General features: G+C 37.7%; 1 protein-coding gene across 1 annotated transcript in view; it reads right to left on the bottom strand.

The window, feature by feature from the left end:
* ALDH1A2 (aldehyde dehydrogenase 1 family member A2) overlaps positions 1-22,137 on the bottom strand; it is a 54,960-nt gene that overhangs the window by 21,871 nt on the left and 10,952 nt on the right. The window contains exons 2-5 of the mRNA XM_089667728.1: positions 14,975-15,079; positions 14,230-14,370; positions 11,927-12,056; positions 4,136-4,197 (exon numbers count right to left, since the gene is read on the bottom strand). Coding sequence (XP_089523854.1) covers positions 4,136-4,197; positions 11,927-12,056; positions 14,230-14,370; positions 14,975-15,079 — 438 coding nt within the window. The remainder of the gene's footprint in view (positions 1-4,135; positions 4,198-11,926; positions 12,057-14,229; positions 14,371-14,974; positions 15,080-22,137) is intronic.

The raw sequence follows: 22,137 nt of genomic DNA, 5'->3' as shown, positions 1-22,137 counted from the left end.
TTGTCCTAAAACACACTTTAACAGAACTGGGCCTTCAGAATGCCTTGAAGTATACTACAACATTGAAAGTGTCTTAAATACAAACAATAGGCTAAGCTTAATGCAAGGCTTTCCTGCCTGACTGGTATCAACTGCCCCTACATTTTTGCAAACGTTTGCTGCTTCAAAGATTTGTTAGAAAACAAACTCATAGCTTCATTTCACCAAGCACCTAATTTACTTGTAACACAAATGTTTATATATCAGATATTAAACAATTTCTGTATGAAAAAATCCCATTAAAACAGAAAAAATGACCTAAAAGTCATGATGCGGGCAGCTTCCATTTAAAAGATTTTAGGTGCCAGATCTCCAAGTAAGCATTAGGCAAAGGCCAAGCTCTTTGTAAAACACTACTGCTGACTTTAGGGAAAATGAGTGACTACATTAAAGAATTTGGAAAATGTGTTGTTGAAATAGCTATTTATAACATTGGTGGAAAAAGATGGAGATACCACCCTTGTTTCAAAGACATGTTCATCAAGATTTTAAACTACTTTTATTGTTTTTTTAATAACTTACATAAAACTGTTAATTTGCAGTATTGTACTTATAAAGGAAGCTCTGAAAACACCAATTTAGATACAGAAACACGGTACATTCATGCCTTGACAATAACTATAGATGCTTTAGTGGGTATAGGTTCCCTTCACATCTTTAAAGTGGTTGTAAAGGTTTAAGGATTTTTACCTTCATGCATAGAATGATGCACAGAAAACCCTTCTGTGTGCAGCTCCCCCCAGCCCCCTTATACTTATCTGAGCCTCATTGTGATCCAGCAATGTGCATGAGAGCCTCCGCTCTCCGGAGACTCTTCTTCCTCATTGGGTGAGACAGCCGGTGAGCCAATAAGGAAGGAGGGGTGGGGTGCAGAGGGGCTGAGCTGTGGCTCTGTGTGTGAATGGACTTGCAGAGCAGGTAAGTATGATGATTATGTGCATAGAATGATGCACAGAAAAACCTTCGGTGTGCAGCCCCCCCCCAGCCCCCCCTTAAACTTACCTGACCCCATCACAATCCAGTAAAGTGCATGAGAGCCTTGGCTCTCCGGGGACTCTCCCTCCTCATAGGTGGAAACAGCCGGTGAGGGGCAGGACGGAGAGGGGCCGAGCTGTGGCTTTGTGTGTGAATGGACATGCAGAGTAGGTAAGTATGACATGTTTTTTTTTTAAACAAAAAAACTTGCCTTTAATATCACTTTAAATCATAAGGTGTAGGCTAATAAACAAAAACCAGTAAAAAGAAAATCAGTGACTAGTTTAACATCCAACCCTATCAGGCTTTTACTGATATCCAGGGCTTCCTCAGAGAAGCCTCCCCTCACATCCTGTCCTAGTGACTATGGTTTAACCAGACAGGAAGTGAGGGGAAATCTGCAGTAGGGATACAGATAGCAATAAAAGATCAGTACTCTATATCAAAATGGTTCGTACTAGGCCAATTGGAGAAATGGCAACAGATTAATGAACATTAATGTCCAAAAGTTTAAAATTTACCACATTATGTGCATACCTTTAGGTTATGCCAATTATGGTTTTTAAATCCACACATCAGAAATATATTTGTGTAGATAAACCCAAGAACAAAAAAAAATATTTAAATTACAGCTCACTAGTTTTTAGATGTGATGACTGCTTTTCTTTTTTATGTGCTAAAAACACTAAGTTCTTTATGTATCAACATGTTCTGAACTGGCATAACATCTTGGCCACTAGTCAACATCAGACCTCCTCTAAAAGTCTTTATGTGGCTGCAGAAATAACTCTCTAATAACTTTTACTAACAACATGCTGATATACAGTATAAGGTCCTGAATTCAGAGAGATGAAAGCAAATAACAGTTCTAAAAGTTTAAAAACTTTTTTTAACATATATATATATGTATAAAATGCAGAATCTTTTGAAGACCCCTTGTGTGTGTGTGTATATATATATATATATATATAATTTTTATTTAATTATTTTATTTTTTTAATTGCCTTTTTGGATTTTAATTTTCGTATAGATAAATTAAATTTTTCCTAACAAAATCAGCCATGTCTCTCAAATGGTCATGTGGGTGAGACAAGACAGAATGGAAGAGGATCAGAGCTTCGGTTGTGTAAGTCACCCTCTTGTTTGACTGCTGACCTCCATCATTGTGTTATTAGTCATAGCTGGATTAAATCTGAAGAGTAAAATAAAAGGCTTGGTGTCTTTAGTTAGGAATGCAGGTTGGTAATGTTATTTCTGTCCACCTTTGTAAATGAGTATGAACTTTAGAAAATCTACTGTGGTATCATAACAAATGTCATGGAGGAAAGATAATATGCCCAGGAAACGACGGGATAGGGAAAATGTTTACCATAAAAGCCAGCGTTCAGACTTGCTTTAATATTGCAGCAATACAGCATGCTTGCCACAAGAATTTTCCATGGGTGTGTTAAAGGGAAAATTGTATTGGATATTAAATGTTCCACTGGCACAATGGCACAGTAATTCATATATATTAGAACATAGACTGTTTTTGATTATGGACCTTAAGTTAATTGGACAGTCTAATCTCTCGGGCTAATGTCTATAATAAAGAGGGAGGGGAAGAACTGATCATATATGCATTTACGCCATCAATATTAAAAGACTGTTTCTTACAAAAGGAACATCTCTGTTTCTCTGTATACTTATGTTTTAAAACATGCCCACAAGCTGTAGCCAATTTTAGACAGGAATCAATTTATCTACTATTATGTCTTTGGAGTATGGGTGGAAACCTACCAGCACAAGGAGAACATGCAAACACCATGCAAACAGTGCCCTAACCAAGATATAGACTGGGGGCCTCAGTACTGTAAGATAGCAGTGCTAATCACAAAGTCACTGTGATCAGTGAGATCTAATGAGGAATCCCCACTTAAGTACTGACAAAAGAGCACTGCCCATTATTGCTCTGTACATAGCATAAAATTACACAGTCTCTATAATACAAACAAGTGTTTCTCAACCTTTCAGTAAAGGCACCCTTTAAAATTATGGACAGTCCCAAGGCACCCTTCAAAATTATGGACTGTCCACAATTTTAAAAGCGCACCCCATTCTAAAATGTTAAAAACTATTCTAATAGTTTTATATAATGCAGCGACATCCACACATGTAGGACACCCAACATCAGAGGTGATTTATTCTTCCAAAGAAAATACACTTTCTCTTCTCCCTCCTTCTCCATCACTCAGCTAATGTGACCCCAGCACTGGCGGAGAGGGGTCGGGGAGGGTCAAACTAGGATGCTGTGCAAGCAACCAACATACTCCTTATCAAATGATGATGTCATTGGTTGTTAGGATGCTGGCGGCTAGAAGGTCGTAATGGTGCACAATGAAAACTGTGCCTTGTGTAACTAAAAGGTAGGATTGTTCCACTCACTGGCTTGTATTCAAGTATTGGACAACTTTTATACATTTTGCCAAGGCACCCCTGAAGAAACCTCAAGGAACCCCAGGGTGCCTGGGCACCCTGGTTGAGAAAGGCTGATATAAACAACAATGAAACAGCATGTGTACATTCAGTAAGTTTAATATGGCACTGCTGTGCACAGGTATGGGATATGTTGCAATAAAGCGCTGTGCAAACTGTTGGCGCTATAAAAATCCTGTATAATAATAATATGCTATGATGCTATAGTGGCAAGTATTTCTAGTTTTATCCTTGCATTTTATAAAAATTAAATCATAAAAGATAAGTCTTTGGAAAAAATTGCATACAGGGGTGCAGAGGTTCACATACACACACATGCACACGCATACACACATACAAGCACACAGTTCCAAGATCTGTTTATTTCACCAAATACAGTCAATGTATTATGTATTTATTTTCATTTTATTCCTTGAGCCATAAGAATCCCAGTGCTTGGGAACAGCTCTCCAAGTTGCAGATTTAAATCCCCATTAACCTGTTTAAATAAGCAGCTGTAGGGAGGCTGATAAAAAATATGCCAATAGAAGCTGAGGATTTTTATTCCTCTCCTCTTGCTTAACAGAAATGCACAGCTGCAAAGCCCCATGTTGTGTGCAACTGCAGAGAAAGTCACTCAATGAAAATAAAACACTCTGATACTCACTGGGATGATCTGTCCACATACTCCGATAGGTTCATGTCTTGTAAATGTAAAATAATCTCCATCTAAAAACATGTTGTTACGGTTAGTGAAATGTATATCAGAAAACATTGAGTAGGCAATTTAATGTACATCAAACATAAAATAGGAAAAACTAAACAAGCTTATGTTTTATACAGCGAGTTAAGGAAAATGAGGAGGTTAGGCACTGCTAATTTAAATCTGCGTTGGAGATTGAGAGGCAATATTGTAATTCCACAAGTGGGCACAAGGACCATCAAATGAGGGTTATCATTAAGAAGATAGATAAAAGGTCACAAAAACGTACACACAAGTTGATTTATGGAAGCTTAACTAGTTCGAATTTATACTTAAAGTGATTGTAAGCCAATATTTTTTTAAAATAACAAACATGTCATACCTACTTTGCTTAATGGTTTTGCACATTGCTCTGATCTTTCTCTCTTCGGGTCCCCTGTTGGTGCTGCAGGCCCCCCTCCCTACTGAGTGCCCCCATAGCAAACTGCTTGGTATGGGGACATTTGTGCAGGCTTGCACCCGAGCCACACTCTGTGTGTCCATTGACACAGAGCGCATCTCGGCCCACCCCCACTCCCATCACACCCAGTGGTTCCTGCTGCTGTCTCTGGAGAGGCAGAGAGAGAGATAGTGAAGAGAACTGCTGCTCTCGTGCACAGTGCACACAACATGGAAATGCAATTATTTTAGTAAATATAAACTGCTAAATACCTTTTCTCATCAGCAGTTAGAGCAGTCTTGTGACTTCAGCAGAGCACAAGTTAAAGCTTGTAGGAGGAGTTTTCTTTCTGCTCTAGGAGGATGTGAAACCTCTGACCCTCTATCTGGACAGTGCTAATTGGCTCTGTGCTGATCACATGCACCCTCCCAAGAAAAAATAAAAACCTTTCTAGCAATACACACCAAACTGAGCATGTGCATGTGACCACGAGTTCAGTCTTTATCAGGTGGTCATTTCAATAAGAGGAAGGGCAGAGAAGAAAGGATCAAACAGCCTTTTTACATAATGCAGATGATTAACCCCTTAGGTTCAACAGTGAGTATATAACCAGCATGCGTTACTGCATATATAGACTGATTTTACTGTTGTGGGTTTAGTCACACTTTAAGGTAAAAAAAACTTCAGCCTTCAAAACCACTTTAAAAATCACAATTCCAGTGTTCCATCTGGTATTGAGCCACTCTGCCTGTCAAATTACAGAACTCAAATATCCACTAATAGGAATATACATATTTGCTTCTCTTTGTGTTCGTAGGAGGTTTATAATACAGCAAATATTCAGACAAAGGGGTACAGAGTACCATCTAAAGGGCTGGGAGCAATTGGTGGTTCCAATGTGTGGAAATAATCCTCTCTTCCATCAAAATGTATCTTTCACACTCCTAATAAAATGCAAACGCCTATTGGCACCTGTGTTTGTCTTAAAATCAGACTTTTGAGCCTGGGGAGGCCACCAGATCCAAGGCCAAGGCTGTACATAGGTTCTCCATCTTTCCATTTTAAGTTTAAAGCTGGCCATACGCTAGAAGAGTTTCATTAGGAATGATGGAAAATCTTTCCTGAATGAACAAATTTCTAACATTGTACATAGTTTTAATTTGGGAAAGTCCATTCGCTTGAAAACCAAATGTCAAAAGCAACCGAAATGTTGAAGTACTTTCAGATGCCATTCATCAAGTCAATGAATATACTGAGAATTATGATACAAATTTGAACCCACATCTACTAGTGTATAGCCAGCTTAGGCTCCACACTCTAATGGTCTGCAGCTCCGCCATTGGCAATAATTAAATGCCTGAGCTTCTCTGTCTAGTGCAAGCCTATTGTTCCTATAAGCACATTTAATGGTTTTCCCCAAAATAATATATAATAGTTCATGGGGACTTCAAGTGGATTCTATCATTCACTTATGTTTCTGGTAAGTTCCCCTTGTTTCTTTATGTTATCAAATTATGATAAATACGTCATTGGAACTGAAGTGAATGTTAATGTAGTGTTTCTCAACCTTTTTTCAGTCAAGGCACCCTTTGGACTTATACACAATCTCGAGGCATCCCATTCTAAAATGTAAAAAACTAATCTAATAGTTTTTCATAAACGTGCACACACAGAGGACACTCATTGTTAAAGGTGATTTATTCTTCCAAAGCGAATACACCTTTGCACCAGGGGCAGACTGACCATTTGGAAACTCGGGCACTGCCCAAGGGCCCGGGGTCAGTAGGGGGCCCCATGAGATGCCCCTGGTACCTTTTTTATAGTTTTTTTTGAGTTTGGGCAAGGACACAGGTGCCCCATGATCCCCTATTGCTCGGGGGCCCCATGAGTTGTCAGTCCGCCCATGCTTTGCACACTGTTACTGACTGGTATTTCAATGTTTCTTTTCTTCCTTGGTTTCTCTCCCTCACTCAGCTAATGTGACCCCAGAGTTGATTAGAGGGGCAGGGAAGGGGTGAAAAAAGAATGCTGTGAAGGTACCTGTCGTGCTTATCAACCGATCACGTCATTGGTTGTTAGAATGCCTGCAGCTGGAAGGTGGTAAAGGTGCACAATAAAAACCTGTGACTTTGCATAGCTAAAAGGCAGGCTTCATCCACCAGCTGGCTTGTACACAGTTTTGGCCAATTTTTAGGGCATCTTGCTAAGGCACCCTTGAAGAAACCTGAAGGCAGCCCAGGGTGTCTAGGCACTCTGGTTGAAAAAGGCTGTGCTTTCAAGACATACAAGCGTACAGGGGCGGACTGACCATTTGGAAACTCGGGCACTGTTCGAGGGCCCGGGGTCAGTAGGGGGCCCCCTGAGATGCCCCTGGTACCTTTTTCATAGGCTTTTTTGAGTTTGGGCAAGGACACAGGGGCCCCATGATCCCCTATTGCCCGGGGGCCCCATGAGTTGTCAGTCCGCCCCTGCAAGCGTATTAAATAAGAGTGAAAAAAGATCATTGACAAACTACAAACTCTAATAGTCCAAATCAACCAAATTTCACATGAAATGAAAGATTCATGTTGGTTGGCTGCTATACTATAATTTGCCTATTGTCATGTTTCCTTATACAGTCTTATCGCATAAGCCCATAAGTTCTTTTGAATTAGGCTACTAAGCTTGCCAATCTAAGCTGCTGGCAAGTCAGTGTCTTCAAATTTAATTTTAGTGACAATAAACAAATATGTCTGAAAAAAAAATTCTTCTGTTATGAGCACACGTAAAAATGTATATATTTGTTGCCAGTAGTGCCTCCACCCTCCCATATCATTTTCCTCCGAGTTCTTGACATATTTCATATAACACTAACAGCAGGTGGTGGGTGGAGGAGAAAATATTTATCCTGTGCAATGATTGCAAGATATTCTTCAATAGTGACATTATTTGGCACCACATTTTACAGATCATGGTAATCGTAAATAATGATGCCACTGGAGCACTTCCCTGTTGGGAACACATCTTCAGAACTCTGCATCTGTTTCTCTTCATGTATAATCAATATATACATTTCATATAATAGAGACAATATATATTAGAGAACTTTAAAATTACCCTGTAGCAAACATGGACAGCATAAAGAGCAGTACAAATCTCATAAACAATGATCAGTGAATCCAGAGATAAAGGCTGCAGATGTAAAAGCTAGAATATTACATGCCAAAGTTAAACTTGCTCTCCTCTTCTACCTCCAAGACCTTCCTTCAATATGGTAAAAGGCTTCAAACACCAATAGGGAGACATGGGAAGAGGGGGAAACCAATTTTAGGTTTTACAGAAAAATCCAAGATTTGAGTAAAAGTGTTGCTGCCTATATCTATGGATCTACTGAACATTTTGACATGATGTTCTAACTGAAAGGAACCTTTGATTATACATTGTTTTATCATATGCTCACTATAAATATCCCAGGTTTGTGTCATGTTAATTTTAAAGGAGAATATGTATAGAACACTTAGAATATGTAGCACCAATTGTTGTTTCTATTGAGGCTGTCTGGATTATTGTCATAATGGGGGTTATTTACTAAAACTTGAGAGTGCAAAATCCAGTGCAGCTGTGCATAGACACCAATCACCTTCCAGGTTTTATTATTAATGCTTAATTGAACAAGCTGGAATTAGAAGCTGATTGGCTACCATGCATAGCTGCACAATATTCTGAGTGCACCAGTTTTAGTAAATCTCCCCCTATGTAACACTAAACTCGGGTTACAACAGACAAAGAACTAGGAATATTATAGGGCACAAACCAAAGAACATAAATTCAACACATAAACATAAAATAATATTTCCAGATTTATTAATGACATCATATAAAAGTTTAAATGAATCAAATATGATGCACAATACAATATTCTTTTTTGACACACTACAAAAACCACTTATATATTCGTATTATACAGAGTGTCCCATTTCACAGGCAACAGGTTGCAGTCAAACATTTTGCAGATTGCTGTACTTCATCAGGCTCCGCAGTGAATGGGATACAAGACATCCATCCAATTCCATTGATCTCAGTGTAATGGTCATAATTGTTTTGTGGCATCAAAATTCTTCTAAAAATCTAAGGCTACACTTATTTCTACAGGAAAAAAAGCGACTGGGTTACTTCTACATGGTACTTTAGCAGGAATCTCCAAACTTTGTAAACAAACAGCCAGTTTACTGCTCTTCAGATTTTAGAAGAGCTGGACTGTGGCCAGTGAGAGCAGAAAATTCCCAGCATCAGTAGAATTAGAAACTATCTCAGACTTGATGGTCAGCATGATTTAAAAAATTACATAAAGGGGCCCTCAAATCCCTCTTGTATTGAACTGTATTGTTGCTGTATTGTCTCCCTTTATATTGTAAAGCGCTGAGCAAACTGTTGGCGCTATATAAATCCTATATAATATTAATAACATAGCACCTATGGTCAGTAGGAGGAAGAACAGAGCCCCAACATTGGTATTATTTGAAAGAATAGTGCTTCTTGTTGGTGTCAATAGTAGGGAAAATGCCCCATTGTTAGTGTCAGTGGGAGAAAGAGCTCTTCAAAGTTGGATAGCAGTGGAAGGAATGGTACCTTGTATCAATGGGAGTAATAGTGCCTCATATCAGTGGTAGGAACAGTGCCCCAAAGATAAAAGCAAGCAAAGGACCATATCTGGCCATCAGACCATAGTTTGGAGACCACTGAACTAAAGCATAGAGAGGTCCAGAACATAAAGTTGTGCTGTCACAAGATGGTAGTGCTGGAGAGACCTCCTCCATTCCCAATCCACAGAATAGAAATAGATGAAGTGAAGCTATCTGCAAAATGTGTTGGCTGCAACCTGTTACCTGTGAAATGTGACACTCAGTATAATGCAAATATATAAGTAGTCTTTATAACATGAAAAAAAGGATACTGTATTGTGCACTATCAATGATTCTTTTAAACTTTTATATGATGTGTTTCTATTCAAGTCTTTTATGTTTCTGAGTGCCATCCTTAAAAGTTCATAGTTCTTTGTCTGCTGTGGATTTTTTCAGTTTAAGGTTTTAGCCCAGTGTCACCCTGCTTCTCTTCCTTATTTTTTCAAACCATTAAATTCACTCTGGGTGACACCATTAAAAATAATTATGTTCAGTACCTGGGCATTGTTTAGTACTGTCCAGAGTTCCTGAACATTCTGCTATATACGTAGAAGGCATTGGTTTTCCAATACTTATTGGCAGCAGAAACTTAAAAGCTAAATGTGATTTGTACATTTTTTATGTCTTATCTACGGCACAGATCTTACATTACATTTTCAAGATTCACTTTATTTTTTTATCTTCCTTTCCTGTTTTTGCCATAACTGAAAATTAAGTATGTATGCATTGTGATTTTATCACCGAAACAACTGTCTAAACCAGTTTATTTGTCTCAGTGACTTTTGAGTGAATGTTTCACTTTACTCTTTGAAGCACATTATTTTCGTCATGCACAAAAGAGAACGGAGAACAGTGGTTAAATAAGTGAACTGTCCTAGCATCAAATCTTAATTTCGTGGCGCCAGTGGCTACAGCAAATTAAAATGTTTCCTCTGTGCATTGAAATTGGAACCAGAGTTGTTTTATTCTTTACCATTAAATAATAAATAAATTCAGTTTGAGAGACAATGTTTTTTGTGTTTTAAAGAAGTACCAGCTTTGAAACTGGTAGAGGGAGACAGAAGTTGTTTCAAGCGAAATCCTTTAGATAAGGGTTGTGTTGCACTAGTGATTTGGCTGCAAAGGCAGGATCACTAGATTGCAAGTACCACTTTGTTTAAAGAACATGTGGGTTGGGCTGGGTTGGACAGTAAGGAGGCAAAGTCACAGGAGGTAAGTTGAGTTATTATGATCATGTTGCTGGTGACACCAGTCCATCAAATGCCTAAGAGTTTGCTCCTGTTCACACATGAGAATTTTGATGCATAATTCCCAGAACGTGACAATGCTCAATACAAAGTATCCCAATAATTTCAATGGGCCTGTTCAGACATGAACTTTGTGTTGCTTGGTACCTGTCGCATGAAGCTCAAAAAAGGAAGTGAGCTTCTTGGGGAAGATTTGCACATTTTTTTACACCATTGACTCTAATGGGACGGCCTTAAAAATACTTGAAAATGCATCTTTCAAGTACTACTATTCTATGGGGCCAAAAACACATGACTCTGTCCCGTGCTACAAGTTTCCTGTAAATCATCTGGCTACATTCACACAAGGGAGTTGATTTACTAAAGACAAATAGACTGTGCACTCTGCAAGGGCATTTGCTCCAGAGCTTAGTAAATGAGGGGAAGCTCTGCTGACTTTGACCATACAATACAAGCAAAAATACAGTTTTTTTTCCTTGCATCTGATTGGGTATTCTTTCCGATGTAAAGCTTCACCTCATTTACTTAGCTCTGGAGCAAATGCCCTTGTATGGTCTATTTGCGTTTAGTAAATCAACCCCTAAGTGTTAATGGGTGCTTAGTAGTCCTCTTTGCAATTCAGTTGGATGGTTTTCTTGTTTAAAATAGGAAATTATTTTACGTGAAAATCCTTGTTAGTTGAGCAAAAGAGGAGTGCTACAACAATAAAAATCCACACTGTGAAAATCAGCGTCTGTGAATCATTCCATTTTAAGGGGGCACCAATTATGCATTATACTTTCAACTGGGTGCGTCCAATGTTTGCCCAGCTGGTGATTACACAGTTATTAAGAGGACAGTATGGTAACATTTTGAACTTGACAGTTCTCCTGATTAGAAAGGTAAAATTGGCTACAGATGCCCAGAGAGGAGTTTGTTTTGTCGTTCTCTGAACAAAAACTAATGTATTTTGTGATTGGCTGAACTTCATGAACATGTGTCTTTATTCAATCTAACTGTATTTAGCTATGACTTTTAAGTGGCAGACAAATGTATTTATTTATTACAGGTACTTATATAGTGCCATCAATTTACGCAGCGCTTTACATATATATTGTACATTCACATCAGTCCCTAACCCTCAAGGGGTGTACAATCTAAAGTCCCAAACTCACATTCATACATACACATACTAGGGCCAATTTAGACAGGAGCTAATTAACCTACAAGCATGTCTTTGGAATGTGGGAGGAAACCAGAGTACCTGGAGGGAAAACCACGCAGGCACAGGGAGAACATGCAAACTTCAGGCAGGTGGTGACATGGTATGGGATTCGAACCAAATGAGTACCATTCAAAAAATCCAAGCATTCCATAAAACAAAATATATCTATTTTTGCGTACTGAGGTGTGGTACGGTGTTACCTACCTGCTGGGATAGTCATGCCATGTATCTTGTCAGCCCATCCGGCATAATAGCGGAGAGTTTTAATCACACCTTGTAGATCCACATAAAATGACTGCAGAAAAGGCTTGCCGCTATTAAGGGATTCGAGTGTCTGAAAGGTAAATTAAAATGTCAGGGCCTCTAGTTTATAACAAACTTCTGATCAATGCAGAATAAACCCAGAATTTACGAGTCTGTATTTCCTAAACTGATAAAATCAATTAAAAACAAATCAGCCTGCTTACTAGAAATGTGTGCTGAATAAAGTATAAAATCCTGACATTATTACGCTAATAGCTAGAATCAAACAGTAACAACTGACACCTTGTTTCTAGAGACTTTACTCCTGTAGTTATATTTTCCGCTTTAAATTTAACTGGTCTGTAAAAGTTACAGTAGCAAGCAGTCTAGTGATCGAATATTGGCTGCCATAAAAGGAATTTAACTTGCTTTTTAACTGTGGATAAAAATGGGGTTGATTTATAAAAGCAAATAGGTTGTTCAGTTTGCAAATGAAGGTGCACTTCACAAAGGGAATTTGCCCCAGAGCTCAGCGAATATGGTGAAATTTCACTTTGCAACCATGTTCAAGGAAAACAAAAAACATTATTTTTGTGTGCACATGATTGGATGACATAAATCATCAGAGCTATATCTCCTTCTTTAAGTTCTTTAAGAAAAGAGTGAACAGACTATTTGCCTTTACTAAATCAACCTTAATGTCACTCCATCAAGCTCACTAAATCAGTCAGCCCAAACAGCAATGATAATATGTAAAGTGCTATAAATCATAGCAACTAAAAATAATTTCACAGAGATGACCTTACAAAAATCAGATTTGGTTTACTATAGTTACTGCATTTCTGCATTACGGCGTTTCTTTCCACTGTATTACTGAATTAGATAGTACGGCTGCCTTTGTGATGAGACGCATTATACTTGACAGTTATCGTATATTACATTTACACATTGCTGCAAGAGTACAAGTTGGAATATGGAAGATGTATGCCTCCTGGAGGTCTATGAATTATGCGTGTTCGGTCTGTAAAAGTGATATTGCATTATTATTATTAGATTATTGTTTAATAATCTCACCAAGTTTCGTGCAGAAAAAGTTATCCAGACATAGTATCTTTGCCAGTCATGCTTGACATGCTTTACTGAACATTTACAGCAGAGAGCAACATCTGCAAGTTATTATGGGCACCAAGTACTTTTGTAGAACATGAAAGATTTAAAAAGTGAATGAAGATCCGGCAATGGCAAGCAGTAACTGTTACATGTATGCTATAGCTTATGTTGCCTACAGCATAACCGGCTCTGGGCATTCTAAAAACCTTGAAGTAATGCCTTATATGTTATGTGATATAGTATACATATAATAAAACATGAATGCAAAAGAATGGTGTATGTCAACACCGCTCAGCGAGGCAGATTTATGAATCTCGAGTAAAACCTGTAACACTAATGGAGGAGTTGTCCCTTCAGGGAAAACAAAGTAAAAAACCCAAATGGTTTGTATAGGGTAGAGCTGCCATTTATTTAGCTCCACAAATCTTGCTTTTCTTAATCAGCACTTCTATTGCTTTTCATAATCTGCACTTTTTAATGTGAATTTGTCTGAACTTAAAAGTACCTTGAGGTGCCTTCGAGTAGAGTTGGCCAGCATAATAACAAATTTGGTTCATCTTAGTGAGGGTGAAAAGTGTTCTAAAGTTCTACTTACTAGGTGGACAGTGGGCTTCCCCAGGGAGGGAGCTTGTGCTCTCATTGGTCCTTTGGACACATTTTCCAGTGTTCTGAGCAAATCAGGTCCACTTGTAAACCTAACCTTTCTGGGTTTGTAACCAGCCAGGTTTGGGAAGATCTTTAGTTGAATCCAACTTCCACATGTACATTGGGGTTTGCTGCAACCACATATGCTTTAATTGTGCTTTGCAAGGTGTATTGGGGTTCCATTCAGGTAGTACTGCAACAGACCACGGTAAAGCAAAACTGGGAAGCAATCCTAAACCTAGTTAAGCTCCAAATTAAAGTTTCACTTGAATTATTGGGTTTGTAGTTAGCTTGGTGCCTACATTGATTTATTACAATCCTGCTTACCACTGTAACATGAAACTGACCTCACGCCACTATTTTTAATCAATGTCATATTTCTTCTTCTCTTAAATGTCATTTGAACCACAAATGACTGCATTCAATATATCCAAACACTGTGCAAAAATTGTCTCCAACTAGTATCATTATTCCTTTTATATGATTATATGCAATGATTATTTACTTACAGCAAGGATTGCTCTCTCTCTTTCTACCAGATCAGCTAGTTTATCCAAAAGTCGCCCCCTCTCAGATGCATCCATTCTCCGCCATACAGAGCTTAGAGAAAACGCTAAACGTGCGGCCCTTACTGCTTTATCCACATCAGCCTTTTAAAAGATGAAAAAATTATTACAGTTGACTTGAAAAAATGGACCACATTAAGAAAGTAGAATTTATAAATACATAATCTATTAGACTACAGGGATGGATATAATTATATGCTATCTACTGATTTAGCAACTTATTGTTATCTCCGTATTTGCAGCATGTTTATTTTAGCATGTTACAGATGAGAGGATTGCCAATAAAATAAAAATTATCCAATGACCTAGAAACAAAATTCTTCCTGCAATTTAGTCCTTAAAGAAAGGACATAATATTGTAGCTGCCATTCCTGTACTTTTCCTGCATGCTCTAGTGCTGACATTCCAAAATATTGTTTTACTACTTAGAGTGTGACTGACCTGGAACAAGCATGATGGTCAGGTGTCCTGATACTTCTCTAGCTACATGCTTGTTCCAGGTCAGTGAGGAAGTAAGGATGGCAGTCCTTGATCTACACCAGTTAAAACAAGCCAGTGACTGGAGCTCCGATATTTCCAATGTGATGGGTTCCCCTTTAAGAGTTATGGTCTGAAATACAAGTGCAGTTTTTAACAGAATTATCGCTAATATTTTAAGCAAACAGAATGGATGATTTTATGTAGTTACCTTTTCAGCTTCTTGGACCTCACAGATCTGCTCCCCGGTGGATGGATTATAGACCGGGAACACTTTGCCACTCTCAGAGCTCTGCCACTCATTGTTTATAAAAATCTGAGAGAAGTGGGAGAAAAAAAAATCAGTTCAAACACCCATATCTATCACATAATATATCTATGTCACAAATGTTCCCTCACTCATTTTCCATATTTATGCAAGAAAAATACAGATGATCTGTTGGGCAGATTGACCTCATTTTAGTAAGAATATAATACATTTCTATGTATTTCTCTAGTTACATATATTAAATTGTCAACATTCCTGCCAAATGGACATTCTACTAACAGGAGAGCTTATATACTCAGTCAAACACTGGCAGTACACAGTATACTTTTCAGTTTCATTTTGTGCTATTATGATACCAGAAAACATGGAGCAGGTGGTTAAGTGGAAAATGCACTCTGCACATGCATGACTACCCCCAGCAGCACATACCTACCTTTGCTCTCTTTAAGCTGGCCATAGACTAATCACATTTTTGGCAGATTCCCACTGAATTGGTTGAATTTCATTCCATGGGTGGCCCTGTTGGCACCACCCGACTCATCACAAATCTATTTTTAATTGGCCTTGTCAAAGAAACCAACCAGAAAATTGTTGGCTGAAGTGTGCATCCAAATCAGGCATTGTTCGGCTGGTGCCGGCTGTCAGTATACAGTAGCCAGCACTACAGATTTGTCCATCAATGCCATTTATCACGGATGGGGGAACTGAGTGAATTGTGTATGGCTAAGTTTTCACTCCATTCAGCTGCCTGAAGTTTAAACATTTAGCCTGAGCTTTTCTTCCAGCCCCATGCATCCCTAAACCTTGCAGTGCCAGCCATTTCTTTCTCTCACAGTAGCCAAACAGAACAATGGGCAAATGAAGGAAATGGCAAATATGCCAAGCCAGGGGCTGGGGGAGGGGGGTGTAAAGGAACCTGTTACTTCACTCTGTATAGGAAAAGCAAAGTTTCACTTTAAAATGTTAATATAGCATTCCTGTGTTAAGGTATAGTTCATATCTAACCATATGTGAAATGTATAGGCCTGCTTCACTTGACCATCTATATACAGCAGATTTATTTCAGCTGTCAACAAAAAGTTTATAAATGTACTGCCAGCTAAATTTAAACGAAGACTCCCATATTTATTTAAAAGAAGTACAGTAAATAGATAGCTAGCCAATTTTGTAATTTAATGCTATTGAAGTCTGCAACCAGCCATGATTCTGAAACCAAACAAAACTGAAGTTTCTCTTACATGACAACAGTGCATAGATTGTAGACAGATTGGCCATAATTTTCACTTTTTTGTACTTAGTATGCCGTTTTACCATATGTCTGCACGGAACGTAAAGGCAAGCCATGGCCAATGTCCTTTTGGTTTACTGAAATTCCTGAAAAGACTCCTGCCCTTCTACATGGATGCTGGGGTGCATTGGAGCCAAGCAGACACTTCCACTAACTACTGATCAGGGTTGCCAACCATCAGTAATTTTACGGACAGTTTATAATCAGTGATTTTTACAACTGTCTGTAAATATCAGAGGCTGATCATTTGTCACATTGTATTGATTTTACTAAGTGTAAACCAGTCAAATTACTTGTTATGGGTTTTGTCAGTTTTTCCATATTATTATTATACAGGATTTATATAGCGCCAACACTTTGCACAGCGCTTTACAAAATGAAGGCAGACATTACAGTTAAAATACAATTTAGTACAAATTGATGAAACAGAGGGCACTGCTCGTTAGAGCTTACAATCTAGGAGATATTGTGTTTATACTGTTTAAATATTGATTGTCTTAGTTTTTAATGTAATTTTTCAGGTTGTTAGTAAAAAAAAAAAAGTGCTCTGTCAGTAAACATTCCATGTTTTGTAAGTAAAAAATGTTGAGGTTGGCAACACTGCTACAGATTTTAAAAAAAGTGCACTGGCCTGGCTATCACAATATATTAAGGACAAAAACAGGTAAGAGCTTGCAAATCAGTGTGGAAAAAATGGATTTTCAGTTTAATAAGGTACATGTAACAAATCAACAAGCAGCTTTCAGCAGCCTGACAATACATGTGAAATCTTCTGTTTTATTAAAAATAAAAAATATTATGTGCACATTAAAAATACACATTGCCTAAGCAACATAATGTGCAAAAAGCAGTAAAGTATATCAATGCATCGGAAAAATATATCTTAATTGATTTGACTACAGCAAACTTATATCTGATTGGTTGCTGTGGGTTTCTGCATTTTGTACATCATGCATGTTCTTTGTTCTACCCTAAAGTGACTCTAAATTATATCCTTATTCTCCAAAAACAATCCATACACATCCACTATGTAATGGCCTTGCAATCTACTTTTCAGAAATTGCTTGCTGTGTTTTTCTGCCTCCTTGTAATGTCCTCCTTGAGCTCACAATCCTTTTTTCTACCTTCTCACTTCCATCTGTTTGGTCCAAGCAGTGCTCACTAGCTGTGGCCATGTGTACACCCCTATGTACATTAAACAACCCATGGTATATTGTCTATCTCAGAAGCGACCAAGAGAGGGTGGCTACATTTGTACATACAGTGAAACTGTGGAGAACAAATGTAGCACCCTCTAACAGGCAGTTGGATTGCAGCAGCACAAAAAAAGGAATTTGGTGATTTGGAGGAGGCTAAGAGCAATAAAAGGGACATTTTGAGTTAAAAATGCACACTTGATTAGCTTTTACTTTAAAACTAGAATGTATTGTCACTTCAATGGTAAACTTAAAATGTGTGCGGTTGCTTGTTTGTCTATACTATGGAAAGGAGCTTGGAAAATCCATTGGGACAGGTACACATGTGAATGGTCAGTTTCTACTCTGTGAAATGCTCCTGTATAAAATGTTGTCACTATATAATAATATAAACTGTACATGAACTGATCTCCTTTAAGCTATGTTGTATGAAGATAAAACCATCTTTTAAGACAAGATGCTGCTGTTCAGCTTTCCTTTTGACTCAAAGCAAAACACGTTATTGCCATTACTTTCTTATTAACACAAGCTGATCACATTTAAATTGGCTGTAAAAGTCCTACCATTTACTCCAGTGTGTGTAAAGTACCTCATCTAGCATCCTGGAACAGTTTCAAGTCTTGAAAAGCACCAGCTGTCGGATTTACTAGCAAAACCTTACACTTAAATAACTTTCTTTTGAAAGTCTTAAGTGTTCTGTGTCAGGTAGTACCAGCCTGCAGACATCCATACCACCAAGCCCACATTCTTTTGTAATAAAAGTAAATTCACTTGGGGCCTTTATATTCATATACAGAACTCGTCCAGCTATACAGATTCTGATGGTTGTCGATTAAATGTATATGTAGCCAGTACATTTAATCTGACTTTCATTATGGTCACTTCATAAAAGTGCCATGTAGTGGACAAGTGATGACACATGGCAAGAAAACACAAGGAATCCCTGCAAAGTTTAAATTAGTTTCCCCGCCAGCACACGTTCTAATTTATAGAGTGAGGGCTAAGGGTAGTCTGTAAATCAGATAAACTATGACATGAAATCATCCTATCCACTGAATATATATAGCCAACGCTGAAGGCTGTATGACAAAGAAATGGGAACCCTCAGTGCAGCAGGGCTTGTTTCCATGTAAATCACCCCACAGAAGCCTTAGAGCCCATTGTTCAAACTCAATAGCAAAAGCCATCCACTAGAGTCATTCTCCTGGATTCAGCGTTAATTAAGGCTGACTTTTTACCATAAATCAGCCCTGGTGTTTTTACAGCTTAATTCAGCATTAAGTACACATATGTAAAGAAAAATAAAAGTAATTGATTAACTACGGCATGCGTAGGGGTTATTTTCTCTAGTATCATATCTCTGGATACTCATCTTGCAGGTAAAGACTATCCAACTATAAGGAATCAGAACAGAAAAAGAGAATACAGATAAAATAACATTCTAACATTCCTAAAACCGTCCCTAAGCCAGTTTAAGAAAGAGGCAAAAAGGGCATTTGTCCCCAGCTACTCAAGAGACATGCAATTAGTGTGTCAGTAAAGGAGCTTTTATATTACTCCCATTTCCCCAATTCTGAGACCCCTTGACTTATAGAAGGGAGTATCATATTTCCATTATAGGAGCAAAGCAATCCTGAGCATCAGTGGTGAATGAAAAAAAAATTATATACGTATGTAACATTTAACTCTTACCTAACCAAGATCAATTAAAAACTGTGTACAGAAGGTCCTAAGAGAATCAAGTTTTCCAAAAATTACAAAAACCTTGAATAGCCACAATATGCTTAGATTTGCTTGACATGCCCTCTAAGACTGCAGTAGTAATTTTAATCAGTGTCACATAAGTATTTCTGCAAATATTACATAGAGGATTAATTATGTAGGTGTTGAAAAAAGCAAGATTCACTTTAGAATAAAAAAAAATAAAATAAGATACAAGCTTAAAGTAAAAAATTAAAGTCATGTATCAGTGTGCCGTTCATTTGGCATTAACTGGTTTGACACTCTTTGACGGGTACTTTCAAACTTAGAATTTGGAGTGGATAGGGTTAACTGCCATTGACCAAGCACTTGTTAATACTTTGTTGCCAATGCATCTAAGGGCATATTGTATGTGTTTTTATGCATTGCCATTAACTATTCTAGGCTGCACAATGCACTGAAATGTAAAAACAAAAAAAGCACTGTGCTGCATCACTGATATAGGAACAGACACTATCTTTATTATGAGGAATCACAACACGTACTGTACATTTTAGTACATTGGAACAAGTGCATTAAAAAGCAGAAATGTACATTGGCCCTTCCCACTTGCCAAATTTTGATGCTTTTATGTGGTGCAATTGTAGTGTAACTGTTTCCTGAACCATTAAGAATGAATAAAAGAATTACCAACACATAGAATGTGTGAATACAGAGATACCCTAGAAGAAAGATCAACTGATTCAGTTCCTTTTTCTAAATTTAGATCCCATGGACTTAAAGTACTCTTAATTATAAAAGTTTGTTTAATTCAATGTAATGCTTAAAATGTTAATAAACACTATTGTTATATTTTTACATATTTGAACACACCTTATACTAATGAATATTTAAAAGCTGACAGTAAACATATGTATTCTGATATTCCACATTCCCAAGGAATTCAATAAAGTCAGGAGAAGCCAGAAGCACTCTTCTGAATATGTGTGTGCCTTTGGTCCAAAGCACTAACTCAAGAAGATTAGCAAGAGAACCAGGCAAGTAGGAAAAAGAGTCAACAATGGCAGTCTCCATGTTTCTAACAAGACTGGTGTCCTCTATGGGGATCTACATGTTTTTATGCAATTTTAGACAGTACAGTAAATAAGCTCTTACACATTGAGTCATTTTCCAAAGGATTTGCGTTGTTTTGCTCTCTTGAGTTTTGTCACATATATTGAAATAGAAAGACCAGCATGTGTTTTGATTGCCCACACTGAATTTGTCACATTAATATTATTATACAGGATTTATATAGCACCAACAGTTTGTGCAATGCTTTACAAAATGAAGGTAGACATTATGGTTACAATAAAATCTGGCTTCATTCTAATAGCTCCAATAGATGTTGAACCAGGAATGGCACCGGGGACTTTTAACTATCAAGATGATTATCTTTTTTTAATCATATTTTTTTATAAGATTGGAATAAAAAGTAAAACCATACATTGTTCTATGCAGATATGGAATCACATCTGTTCCCCCCTAAGCAAATCTTTGTTTTATAAACAGTTTTAATGGGCATATAAAAGTGTGTCCAATGCTAAGATAATGGGCACCTGTGTATAAATCTGGACAGGAAATGTTCCTTTATGGATGTTTTACAGATAAAAAGGGCTGCCATTATTTTAAAGTTTTACAAAAGTATCAATGTACACAGAAATTGTGATGACTTTCTCCAAGAAATAATCCTCCTCAAACCACAATACAACATTGCTTATCATAACTTTTTAACACAGGACAAACCTGGTTGTCCAAGTGAAGTTGGGAAGACATTTGGTGCAGTTTGTACATGCCTTACACAAGACTGGGAGGTCAATATTGTTTGTTTTCAAAGCCACAGGGGGCAACCATTGAAAAACAGGATAGTACACAAATGTTTTAGCATGCTTGAGTTGAGATCAGATGGATTGTTTAATCAAACTGCTCAGTAGTTGCTCTGGACCAAAACTTCTAGAATATAGGATAGACTGAACTTGATGGACATTTGTCTTTTTCAGCCTACATAACAATGAGACTTAAAGTGGACCTTCACCCAGTTTTTCTACTTTACATATTTATCCCCCCACCCCCAAAAAAAATGTCTTTCACACAATCACAGGTTTATTATTTTATTTATTTATTTTTATTATTACTAGCTAGGGCTTCCATAATTATTGCCTAGGGATATACAGGTCATGCATCTCAGGGAGCTTTGGGGCCATTTTCATCACGCTGGCTGCTAGAACCTGGAAGAGACATCTGGCACCCTGAAGATGTAATATGGTGGAACTGTGACTGTGGATGATGGCAGGACATTACTGGATTCAGTCGGTGGGTGTGTATGTTACTTAAACTCAACCCAGTAACAAGGTGAGAAGGGGTTAAGAGAAAAATTAACCCTGTGGAGAGTGACATTCCTCTTTAAGGGCTGAGAATACTCATTCATTTTCCAATGAATAGTTCTAGCTCTACATTGTAAATAATGGAAAAATATAAGCCGGAATTAACAGCATTTTATGACAATGTTTTTTCATTATAATTCTTTCTGGTGTTTGTTACACTATTTTAATTTCTTGACAAAAGTTTTGTAATCTAAGTTATTAAAAAAGGCAAATGTGGGTTCACAAAACTGTTTGAATACACAATTTACTATTAAGTGGACTATTATTATTATTATTATTATACAGTATTTATAAAGCGCCAATGGTTTGCTCAGCACTGTACATTACAAAGGGGGACAGAACATGTGACAGAACAATACCAATACAATGCAAAACATGAGGGGATCGAGGGCCCTGCTCTTTCGAGTTTACAATCTAGGACTATGGACTATGGTCTCATTGATGCTGCCCATATTCATTCATTTGTTTTAAAGGCCAATAACTCTACGGAGTCTCAGA

The sequence above is a fragment of the Staurois parvus genome, unplaced genomic scaffold (genome assembly GCF_062004578.1).
Source record: "Staurois parvus isolate SC_StPar_1 unplaced genomic scaffold, SC_StPar_1.0 ptg000054l, whole genome shotgun sequence".
In the NCBI taxonomy this organism is placed as follows: domain Eukaryota; kingdom Metazoa; phylum Chordata; class Amphibia; order Anura; family Ranidae; genus Staurois; species Staurois parvus.
Note: the sequence above shows the minus strand (reverse complement) of the source record. Positions and strands in the feature narration are given on the sequence as shown.